We start from the raw sequence: 12196 nt of genomic DNA on the forward strand, positions 1-12196 counted from the left end.
CCTAAAAACAGAATTTTGAGCTGTTTGTCGGATTTATAAGGTATGTAACCTATTTATTATGTTGAATTGAACAGCTCAGGAGCTAGAATAGAACTGAATTTTTAGAGCGATTTAGCTTGCTACAAAAAGGCTAAAAGCTCACTACAGTGTGTGGTTGACATCTACTTTCTCATAGAGGGCACCCACCTACAGTACATAAGAGATAGGATAGCCAAAGCATTACGAGAGCGGATCTATATTTAAATATTGTATACTACTTTTATAATCTTTTTACAACATTATATTTTTCATATTTATATAATCATTCAGAAATTACTTTATAGTGACTCTTTGATTAAGTCTTGCTGTTTTTTTTACTGGTTATTCTCAGGGCTAGCTGGGTTATTCTTTCATTACAGTCTACAGTTTTGCTCGGTTTTGAGCAACAGGTTATCTAGTCAAATTTATGCTGAATGCAGTCCACAAATGGGTTACCCTACGCATTTCATCCTCCATTACTTGCAGAAAAAGTTATCAAAAAACCTCCCCCAAACTTATTAACTTTAAAGTTTAACAACAATAAATGGATGGGCCTTCTAGCCTAGGCTTGCCAACTAATAAACAGCAAATCAATGTTAGTAAATATTTATATTGATAATAGATTGATTAGAAACCTCTAAGCGCATCGGCGTATTGGCTTGTTTTGCACAGCCCCACTATGGTGGTAACATGTTTTCATTTCAAAGCAATCTTTATACATCAGTATGATTTTATGGGAAATTGCAAAATATATTTTATGAATATGAAATTAAACAAAGTAAAGATATTTTGCTTCTATGGTGTGTTGGTAGAATTGATAGTGTAAGCAAATTATATTGTCTTCAATTATGTAGATTGGGTATATTCTTTGTTATAATTTAGAGATCTTTGGAGATTTGAAAATGAAGCTATAAAGGTCCAAATCTTGTTACCTTATTTCAAGTATGTATTGGATTTTCATTTTAATAGAAATTTACATACTTGAGCCGTCTAAGTGGGCTACCATTAATTACTACATTTGATTTTTCATCGGTGTTGAAATTATTCTTATTCTAGAACTGGCAACAGCTTTATACTGGGAATGGGATGTCTATTCCTACTTAACAGAAAGTAGAAAATAAATTTTCTAATAACACTTGAAACATATATTTACAACTATACCGGTACTTTTTAACAATACGGTAAATACAAGTTATCATGGTATGTGGTGATCGATTTTGATTATCTCCAATCATCATTATGATTACAATTATAGTGTCCAATCGAAACCAATCACCACGTACCATCTTTTACACATATTTTCGATATTGTTAAAAACAGAGTATAAGTGTAAATATACGTTTGAACTATTATAAGACAAATAAGTTTGTATTTACTTTTTGTAAAATTAATAACATATACTATGCTGGACAAGACGTTATTTATTCCTTTAAGACAAATGTATCATTGTTGGTTACCTGGTATAGTACTGTTGTGCAGTAGGGGAGGTGTACTGGTATTGGTCTTTGCTGGAAGTATCGCTGGTTGCGTAGGCGGAGGTAGCTGTGTCACCTGAGATGGAGTAAAGAGGATCGGCCTGCGTCAACACCTGACTGCCAGGGCTACAAACCTCACTCTTTACACCTAAAACTGAAAAACATACAGGTTGACAAACCTCTGCAAGATAATATATAAATATCCCTTACTGGTCACTTGACTAAGACAACAACATCATCAATAAACAATTAATCGAGATTGGGACGCCATATATATAGGTGCGTATTTTAAGCCAAATAGGAGTGAAGGATGAGAGTAGAATGGAGTGAGATGATCTTTGTAGCTTTGTACTGACTTAGATCAACTGTTTCAGTAGCCAGGATCATTTATTTAAAGCCCAATGATCAGGGACAGCTAGGTCCAGTTTCAACTATCAAAAAGCTACTGACTTTTCTCAGGATCGAACCGGCGACATTTAGATTGTTACGTGAGCGCTATAACCATACCACTCAGCTACCCAGCCAGTTACTTTGTGGACGTACTGTAACCTGAATGAATATGAATATAGGATGAGTGTGGAATAGAGTGGATGGCCAGAGTAGCTTTTTTATGGACAAGATCTACTGTTCCTTTTATCAGGACCATTATTGAATGCCAACTTATCAAGGTCAGCTCATTGTACTATCCTTAAACACTTTAAGATTGCTCAAATACTCTGTGTGCAATATGTACTCATTTCGTCTCTACTTTGCATGTGCTAAAAATGAACAGCTGTTATGTTTCCTCATGGGGATGCAACTAATAAGGCGACCCAGATATGAATGGCAGATAAATGTGAGATGATTGAGATGCTTTTATAGATTTGTTACTGATTATGATAAACGGTTTAGCCAGGAAAATGATAATCGAAGACCATTCATTCATTATCAGTGGTGTAGTTAGGAAGAAACACATGGAAACAGTTATCATTCTGCTATTCTTCTAAACATTCAATATACAATTACGGGCAATCCATGTTTTAAGTCAGTTTAAAAATTGACATTAAAAAGATGCTGCGCTCTGCACTGGAATAATTTACGACTACGCCACTAGTCATAATGGTCTTGATAATGATACAAATTTTATCCATCCGCTAAGTTTAATCTTTCTACAAAAACCTAGTAGAAGGTTTTCAGGATGTGTTTATTAGTTTATTTTAGCCTACACTAACTGTAAAAAAAATGTTAAATAAAATTTCAAGAAATTTTGGAACATCTGAATTAATATTGATAAACAATATAGAAATAGCTGAGATAGGGTTTTTTTTTTAATCCTAGGATGCTAGAAATGAGCTCGGGATTGTTTTACACATTTTTCAGGCTAGACCTAAAGCCGTTTTTTTCTAGAGGAACGCGGAGAGCAGAAAAGCGATTAACATGGCATTCCGCTCCGCTTCTAAGAAAACAGTAGCATTAAATTACCTAAGACAAGAGGAGTCCGCTTTCCGCATTCCTCTCTCTGCGATCCGCTTCCACGCCTAGGAAAACCCAGCTTAAGGGTTGCGGCATTATCACTTTTAACAAAGATTTTTAAATTTTAGGGATGTACATCTGTTTAGGGTATACATACATGCTATTTTGCGTATACCGTACAGGCTATTATGTTTTTTATTCATTTTGTACCCTAACTGATAATACTAATCACTGTAATACTGGTAAAATCAAACTTTCATTACATCTGTACAGTTTTTAAACATTGGTTATCCTAATATGTACGGTACTCGATTCAAAATCAGACAGAAAACAGTTTCTTCAGCAAGTTTATTCCAATCTGCTTAGTTAGCATTTTCAAATAAATAATACTAGGAAATCAAAGCAATCCCTTCAGACACCCCTTAACTGTTCAATTTAAACACTAAAAGCATCTGGCATTAAATACCACTAAGTGAACCAAGGATCAACTCTGACAGTGTAAACCGAGACTCGGGTGGCTTCGGTCCAACGACGGCAACTGAATTCCCACAGTTAACAATAAAACACTTTGTTTGATTTCCAAACAAACAATAAAAACAAAAGACGCAAACAATCAACAGAAGTATTTATAGAGTGACGGCGCGGCGCAGCGCGGCACGGACAGGTGGACCCATACGGGTCCGCTTACGCTGTCAATCTCAGCGCTCGTTTGTCCACAGCTGTCCAAAAATAACAGCCATTGCTTTCTTTAAAAATGTGTGTCCTCGCTTACACTAACACTTGGCAAACCGTTCCAATGAGTATAAGTCTAGGATGAAGGAAAAATTATTTTAATTCATTACCAATACCATGATGGTAAGAAACAATTTTTAAAGTCATGATTAAATAAATTTTACAATATTATTTGAATAAAAATCATAGAATGGCATTTGACTGTAATTAGTAATAATAGTAATTGTATAGCTTTTGGTAGAGAGAAGTTCTCTATTGCAGGCAAGCTCTACTTTACTGGCTTCTCCAGATTACCAATAAATATTTACAAATGTGTAAATACCAACTTATGAAAGCTAGAGATTGAATTACTGTAGTTTGTTCGCAAAATAGTTGAGCCAATCTGTGGTATTATTTGGAAAAATATCACAGGCTACAGAAAAAGGTCTTCAGAAGAAGATGGCAAACCTAGTATATCCAATCACAGTCTGAGACAGTCACAATTTTTTTCCAAAACTACTTAATCTTAGGATTACAATAAGAAAGGTATTTGCACAATTAATTATGAATATGTTTGACCAGTCCTTGAACAGTTATGAGCCAGGAACAGAATCGGTGAATATAAACACTTGTATAAATGTATTGATGGTTGTCAGATTTTTCACTTACCGCTAACATCAGATCCCAGGTTGACATTTGACCAGGACTGAGAGTACTGTGGTAACGACCCGCCATTGCTGTTGATTAAACCCCCTGTAACATTTACAAATGATATTATTATGACAAATGGGTAAATTAGCCACATAGAGTCAGTACACCAGTAAATGACTGTCAAACAGAAAATAGAAAACGTTGAGCAGAAATAGCAGTTTAATGTCAGAGAGAGACAAAAGTGTTGATCATCACACAGGAGTGACGGCTACACTACACCAAACTGGCCGCCAACTGGTTTATTTTAACTCTTGTCAAATCCAAGAGTGGCTGTTTAATGAACTCCAATGTTCTGTGGCTACGGGTCGGACATGGAATGATATCATACAGAATGCAAATTTTCCAGAATAAATTGTTAATCTCTTGACTCATTTCTATGGGTATTCATTCATCACATTGCTAAATACACTTCCAAACACTAAGACTCAACAGTTTATTTTGACCAGAAAAGCCTTGAGAAAAATTTACGAAACTTGAAATTCTTTCAAAAATTGAATTATTACGAATGGTCAAGTTCTTTGGATGTTTTCTTGGCCTGCAGGGTCAAGTGTGAAAAGCTCAGCTTTAGGATTCTTCAATTTTCTTTACTGTACAATGATCAAGATATTTTTGACAGTAGATGCCTCGTAGTATCACGAGCTGTCTATTACATGCAATGAGTAGTTCTTGTCAGGAAGAGTTATCGCCTTGCTAACTTGTCTGCCATTTCCTTGCCCTACTCCCTGGTGCCAATGTACAGAAAGCTTAAATACCTACAATTATGCTTTGCCATAAAATGCACACATTTTAGAGTTGGTTACACATATTGTATATGGGGCACTCGCTCTGACTCTTAGAGTGTTTCTGATGTTTAACAGGGTTACGATGCCCTGATTCATGTTGCCCCTACTAAGGATAAACTGTGTATATTACTCTCGGTATGTCTTTGAATTACAAAGTCTAGTTTTGAGCTGTATTTAGGCTCTTGCTTCTCCAAATACTTTTAACTCAACTGACAGTACGGTTTCACAAACAGATTATTAGTCTCATAATCTCTCTTTAATGCTAAAGATTTTGCTCACACACAACATATTTTCTCACTTTTACGTATAAAATTTTCTTAAGGCGGATTTTCCTTTATTCTGGATTTTGGTTGTGTTTTTGGACACCCGAGAGTGAGATAAAGCTGTTTCCCTAGCTCCCAAACTAAGCAGGGCTGTACCTTGAAAAACACAGGTAGTAAAAACTCATATGACATTCTAAATTCTGCAGCCGTATTCAGCAGATAGGAAATAGAAAATACACCTTTAGCCACTTAATTGCCAAACAAAGAGGTGCCTCAACCTCAAAGTGTAAAAGGATATTAAATGTAAAATCATCAACAGAGACGAAGGGCTTTTACTTGCCTGAGTCGTGTATGTGTGCAGGATGGGGGTTGGGGTGTGCTGAGGTGGCAGGAGAGCTGCAGGTAGACTCCGACTGTCCACTACCAGGACTTGACACGTCCCCCGCCAGTGCAGATACCTCTCCTTGTGTCCTGCAAGTATATAAAAGTGTAGCTAGTTGATGTGGACTGGGTGGAATGAAAAAAAGGCCTCTAAACTCAACTCAAAATTTATCAAGCACTACAAGTCTTTATTTGAGACAACCTGAGATATGTTTATTGCCATACGAGTTGTATCAACTGTCCTTGTGATTATGGTGAAGGGCCTCAACCCAAAGTACATCTCAACCCAATTCTGTACCTTTATGCTGTTACTAAGATTGATTAGTATTTTGACCTCATGACTTGGATTTTGACTTTGGTGTTATTAAAATTAGAGAAAAAAAGCATGAGAAATCAACATAAAGTAAGGAAGCATGTTTATGCATTTCTCAGGATAGCCAGGCTGCCCACAAAGTCCTTAATTCCTACGATTTTAGGTCAAGATTAGTTTGGGAATGCTTCAAAGCCACCTGCAGGTTAGGCTCAACAAAGTTACACTCTGCTGGGTTCCCGGAAATTCTAGGCTTGATATTAACGAAAAGGCAGATCAGTTGGCCAACAAGGAGCCATCTGCAATTTCCAAAGGATAAATACAATACTTTGACAAGCAGAAAAACAGTGATGCAAGCTATCACCTCTAAGGTTCCCAATAAACACAAGAAGAGATGAAAGGCGTGCTAAGGTCTTAAGATGAGTTAACTCTTATTTTGAATCTCCCTCAGCGAAAACTGCTAAGGAAATCCTTTCCTTGAAGCTGGACAGCATCAACAAGGTCGTAAGTTTTATCATAAGACAATAACACCTTAGAAAGTGCATAATTCAGAATGGGTCACTTTGTGGGCGGTCCACAATGCAGAAAATGAGGTCATCAAGATGAGACTGCTAAACATCTGCTCTTTGCCAGTAAAAAGCTAAGGACTGACTCCTTTGGTAAGTTGAATAAATGACAGACAATGCCTCAGGAAGCTCTAAAAGGAATTTGCAAATTCCATCAGGCTTGCAGATATTGGGTTATGTTTCTAGAGATGTTTCAGGGGAGTGCAAAATGCTCAAGTGGTGACACACATCAGATTGTAATGTCACATCTAATTATGATGACGATGACGATGATGATGAAGCGTCACGGATTCTGATGTTTTAGGATTGAAGGATTGAAATATATGGCTTATGGTCACTCGGGTGAACAAAGGAATAATGGAATGGGGTATAGACTAGCAGAACCAATTACAGAAACTACCTGAAGATACATTTTTGTTCTTTCTAGAAGCAAACTAGACTTAGGGGATACATATGGAAAACTGACGTATTAACAACAATATACCTTAATATAATTCATGGAAAATTAAAAATTACATTAATAGTTGATTAAATATTGTTTAACTTACTGTTCTCTATCAGTAGCGTCAGCGTCGCCGCCTTCCGTGCGTTGTCTCTTGGTCTGAAACAAACACATTGTCATTAGATATTGGCGTAGAACAAAGAGTATAGGCTAATGTGGTTCGAAAAACTAGTGTTATATGGTACTGTAAAGTAAGAGGATTTGGACAATTATAATGGTAATTTATTATGGGTATGAAAAAAGCTAGGAAAGTATACAAATTTAATGGCACAAGCAAGGCCACACTAACAAGCTTGGTCCTTTGAAAAAATATATTATTTTTTCTAAAATTTAATACATTTTGATGCACTTGCTATTTCAAACCAGGAGCAGAGAGGAGGCCAATTCAGAACATAATTGCGGTAATTCGTAGTTTGGCCGGCACAACTCTCCGTAATTATAAATGGAGCAGATCAAACTAAATTCTGTAGATAGGTTGACATTTTGATGTATTGTTATTAAGAAACGCTCGGAGAATTTGATTACGCCTTATTACAAAAATCAATTTAATGGCTAGATTAAAGGTGCCCAGTATTTCCATAGCACGGGCAAACAAGAGGTGTTGGTTTATGGAATACATACTAGCTAAATACAGTGTTTGAATAGACTACCGACTTCTTTTGAACTAAATAAGCTTATTCCCTGCATAAAACCACTCCATGTTTGCCTAACTTTCAAAATCTTCATAGGCCTAAAAAACAGTTTTAAACAAAACTACCTTCTTCAAAAGATAGTTTTCACGTGCAAAAATCAATATACCGTTTCACACTGATAGCTATGTACCGTACACCACATTTTAACTTTTTAGTAGTATTTTTATTTACCAAATGAATAAAACCTGAGATTTGCAATTAACGTGATTAACAATAACGAAATAACTTAGCAAATCACACGTTTTGGAATTGGACTACAAAAATAATACAGTACAGCACCAGTTACAAGTTTCAAACCACGATTCCATGCCTAACTGACGTAATTTTATTTAATGTACGGATAAATTTAAGAAAACTTCAATTTAGAATAACAGGCATGACATCATTCACTGGAAATATTAAAAAGACAAAATTCTATAAGTAAATAACGTAAGTATCGTAATGAACGGTGTTTTGTAACAAGGTGAGAACGCAAAAAATAATGTAGTTCGTTTGGATTTTAAGCTACCTATTGTTGATTTTAAAATGTTATTCTCTTTGCTAGATTGCAACCATACATGTGACAGTAAAACGACATTATATAGGTAGTAAGCAAATCAAATGGAAACAAAATTCCTAATATACTTAACTTTAAATTTCAAGGTTTGTGGCTTAACCTTATTTCAAAATATAAAACATACAAAAACACGCCAATGGCGTTTCTGTTGACATGTTACTTCGTGTATGAGTAAACAAAGTAATTTACGTTATTTGGTTTACATTGACTCCCGCACATTTAAAACAGTGTAGATAGATTGTAAAACCGTCTGTATAGTACAATAACCAACAAAATACAAACAATTGAATGAATGAATGAAACTCTTTATTGTTCTCGTTACACAATATTACAGAAAATTCACACAATACTAACTAAATTACATGTTTCAAATTAAAATTGATTTTAGTTAAGAAGAGATTGCTGTATTTGAACAAAAAATTTGTCATATTGTTTTTTTAAAGAGATTCTTCCAACGATCCAAAGATTAGAGTAAATAATAAGCAAAGATCATGAAACTCAGAAAAGAAACTGCTGATAAACAAGAGAACGCTGTATTTAAAGAAACATTTGATTACAAACTATACAGTTCCTACTTTTAGTTAGCAATCTCCCCCCAAAACTACATAAACAATTGGTTTAACAAATCTTCTTCGTTTTGTACAAATCTCTCTCGGTTGTTTTGTAATCTTTTGATAGTACCAACAATCCCTGGGATGATAGATTGAATTATATGTTTAGATTGTGAAAGATTTATAGATTCAAACAACCACCTACTAAAAAGCAAGACGACCCTGTGTTTGAACAATCGTTTGATCATCTCATTACACGGTGCCTTCTTACAATATTAGCTTGAAATACCTCCTCAAAACTCTAACCAATCACTAGTTTACATGGAATTACATTACTTTCTCTTTCTCTAAACACAATAAATACCTAAACCTATACTCAACAAAAGAATACACATATATCTCCGCAGAGGAAGAAAGTACACACAATCGCTTAAATCTAAAACTCGGAAACCCTTTTACAAAAATCATTCACACTAAAACAACTAATAACACTGAATCTCTGCTTGTACGTACCTACATTCAACACAAACACACACCAAGACAGAGTTATCCGCACACCACAGGACCAAGCACCGAGCTACAGCTACACTGAACCACTGAGCCACTGATGTCGAGGAGCTCGCGAGCTCACACGTGGACCGGGGGAGGTTTTTTGTGCTGAGGGATGAATGGGCTCCACTAAATCAGGACCGGCTCGACCAAATAAACAGCCGCGGCTACTTCTGTGATGATTTACTGCAGAACCAACTTAATGAGATAGTTTTGCTTGACACTTGGTGAACTGGATGGTATTGTATTGCAAAATAATTCACAAACTACACTACACATCTACACTATACGGGCAACTTATGTTCGTCTGTTTGTTTAAGGGTAAAAATTATCTTAGAAACCAGCTGTAGGTTAGGAGGCCTTGACATTGAAAAGGGAAACACTCGCTTGAATAACGTTAAGTAAAGACTACACAGTTAGTTGTTGTTTTACCGAGCATTGGAAAAACGCCACCGATTAAATACGTAGAATATTTTACAAATTTCATTATGAGAAGATGAATTATTTTGCCAACTTGTTAAACAGTGAACTACCTATTTCAATAGTAATAGTATCGATAGAGCTAAGTCCAACGGCAAACTGTAATCAATATTCATCTGATTTTTTTTTTAGAAACGCGTGATTTTATCATTGACAGAAAATTATGCAAATAGCCTATTGTAATTTGAAGTATGTGAATACTAAAAAGTGGGTAATATGTGTGTTTCATGTTGGTGACGTTTGAGTGACCTGCTGAAACTGAATCTATATATATAATACGTGAAGCCGTTTTTTGTTAACGCAACTCCTCCCTTATTTGTGGACCAATTTCAACGTTTAAGGTGTCAAAAGATTCGTTTCAATATGAAGTTTTGCAATAAGGTTTTAGAATTTTAAAATTCCTACTCTGAAGGGCGTGAGACCCTCTCAAAGGTCGGGGTTTCCCCATAAGAAATACATAGGAGAAATTTAAAAACCAAAAACAGCTGTTTATAAAAAGAAACTCATTAGCTTTTTGGGAGTAAATATTAATGTTTGTAATATTCAGTAGGTTAAGACCAAGTTAAACCGGTAATCAGTTTTGTAGGAAGAACAGAAAATGCCTCAAGTTCAAAGAAGAAATATTGAAAACGTGAGTAGGAGACAATTAATAATAAGATATCTCATGCGTATGAGGAGAGTAGAAATAGATAGGCCTGGTCTAACAGACACCCATCCAGATACATATTCACTTGGTGATATGTATACCTAATATTTGCCAGTTCTGCTATACATCGATGGTTCTGCTCAGCAACTCACTTTGGAAGTGAAAAAATGTACGAAGCACATAGTGTTGTCACGGTGGTAAAATAAACTTGCCTAATGTCAGATCAAATGAATGCATGCAAGAAATGTTTACTTCTGACAATGACAAAGCAAGATATTTCAAAACATTTAGTATAAACTATATTTAATGCCTTGACTATAGTTCAAGTAGTAAGATTATACCAAATCTTGGCGGACCTTATATTTTTATTGTAAACTTTTGTATTGCTCGCTCTACTTCAATTGAGAAAAAACACAAATGGATTGTTTACTTCTAGGTTATGTTTCCAGTTCCTCGGGAAAACTTATACAAGGTCTACTAACTGAATTTACCAACACAATCCAGACATTTCAAGTCAAAAATAAGAAGTTTGCTACAACAACTCATTTGCTATTGAAAGTTTTAGAGGCAATATTAGACCAAACATAAGTGAAGGAATTAGTGTTTATGTATTCAACGATCAAGTTGTTACGGTCAAGTTTATTTTTATGATTTAGGAAAGGCAAATAATATACGCTGTTCAAAAAGAGAATATGAAAATTGCTATCCAAATCATATAGCTACAAGAGTTATCCAACCTATTTCGACAAATGAATCCATACTTTCAAAACGTTGGGACAGGTATTTAGAGAAACTCCACTGAAAAACGTGAGACTGACAGACAACACGTTGAAATATGTTAACCAACTTTCAATGGTGTTGCTGCTTAAGCTAATTCAAAGCAGATTATGACAGTTAAGTTGGCAAAAAATGGACCACATGAAATAGTTGATATCACCTAACTTTTCAGGGTTCTCCACGAAGAAAATTTGTTTGATTAGGGGGATGTCTCAAAAGAAATAAAATGACCCAAATTAAATTACTAAACACTGGTTATCAGTAGGCCTAAGGCAACAGTTTTCTTTAATTCTCAATGCTGGAAAAACTTTGTTGCAACATGTTAACTCGAATTGAAGCAGATTGTTTAGCATTCATTAGAAGTTATCAATTAAAACTGAGAGCAGAAATAATGTAGGTGAACCTTGACGACGCAAACAGAGATATTTAAAATTAGTTTCTAACAAGTGTTTAAACAACTCTAAGATGTAGCTACAATTACTCGAATTTAAGCATAAAGTTTTCCTCGGCGTTATGTTTCATACTATGCATGTTCATACTATGGGTTCTCTAGTATTTATTATTTTAGGGTAGATTTTACGTTTTGTGCAAGCATTTTTAGTTATATTACCAAATAGAGTATACGCTGTCACCATGGATCGTTTTATTTGGTCAATATAGAATTAAAACTGGTCAAATAACGAGAAACAAACTATAAAGACAAAATTATTTGCATAAACCAAACTGAATTACCCTTCAAATTGTCGTCAACTGGTTCATAAGGATGGTAAAATC

General features: G+C 35.2%; 1 protein-coding gene across 8 annotated transcripts in view; it reads right to left on the reverse strand.

Moving 5' to 3' along the window:
- The window catches only part of LOC129004781 (eyes absent homolog 2-like), a 107525-nt gene that overhangs the window by 14481 nt on the left and 80848 nt on the right, over nucleotides 1–12196 (reverse strand). For all 8 annotated transcript variants that reach the window (XM_054433408.1, XM_054433411.1, XM_054433416.1 and 5 more), the window contains exons 3-6: nucleotides 7218–7270; nucleotides 5753–5883; nucleotides 4326–4409; nucleotides 1476–1647 (exon numbers count right to left, since the gene is read on the reverse strand). In XM_054433408.1, the coding sequence (XP_054289383.1) occupies nucleotides 1476–1647; nucleotides 4326–4409; nucleotides 5753–5883; nucleotides 7218–7270 (440 nt within the window). The remainder of the gene's footprint in view (nucleotides 1–1475; nucleotides 1648–4325; nucleotides 4410–5752; nucleotides 5884–7217; nucleotides 7271–12196) is intronic.

Source organism: Macrosteles quadrilineatus, unplaced genomic scaffold, assembly GCF_028750875.1.
Source record: "Macrosteles quadrilineatus isolate MER2022 unplaced genomic scaffold, UCM_ALF_1.0 Scaffold_11__1_contigs__length_5352618, whole genome shotgun sequence".
NCBI lineage: Eukaryota > Metazoa > Arthropoda > Insecta > Hemiptera > Cicadellidae > Macrosteles > Macrosteles quadrilineatus.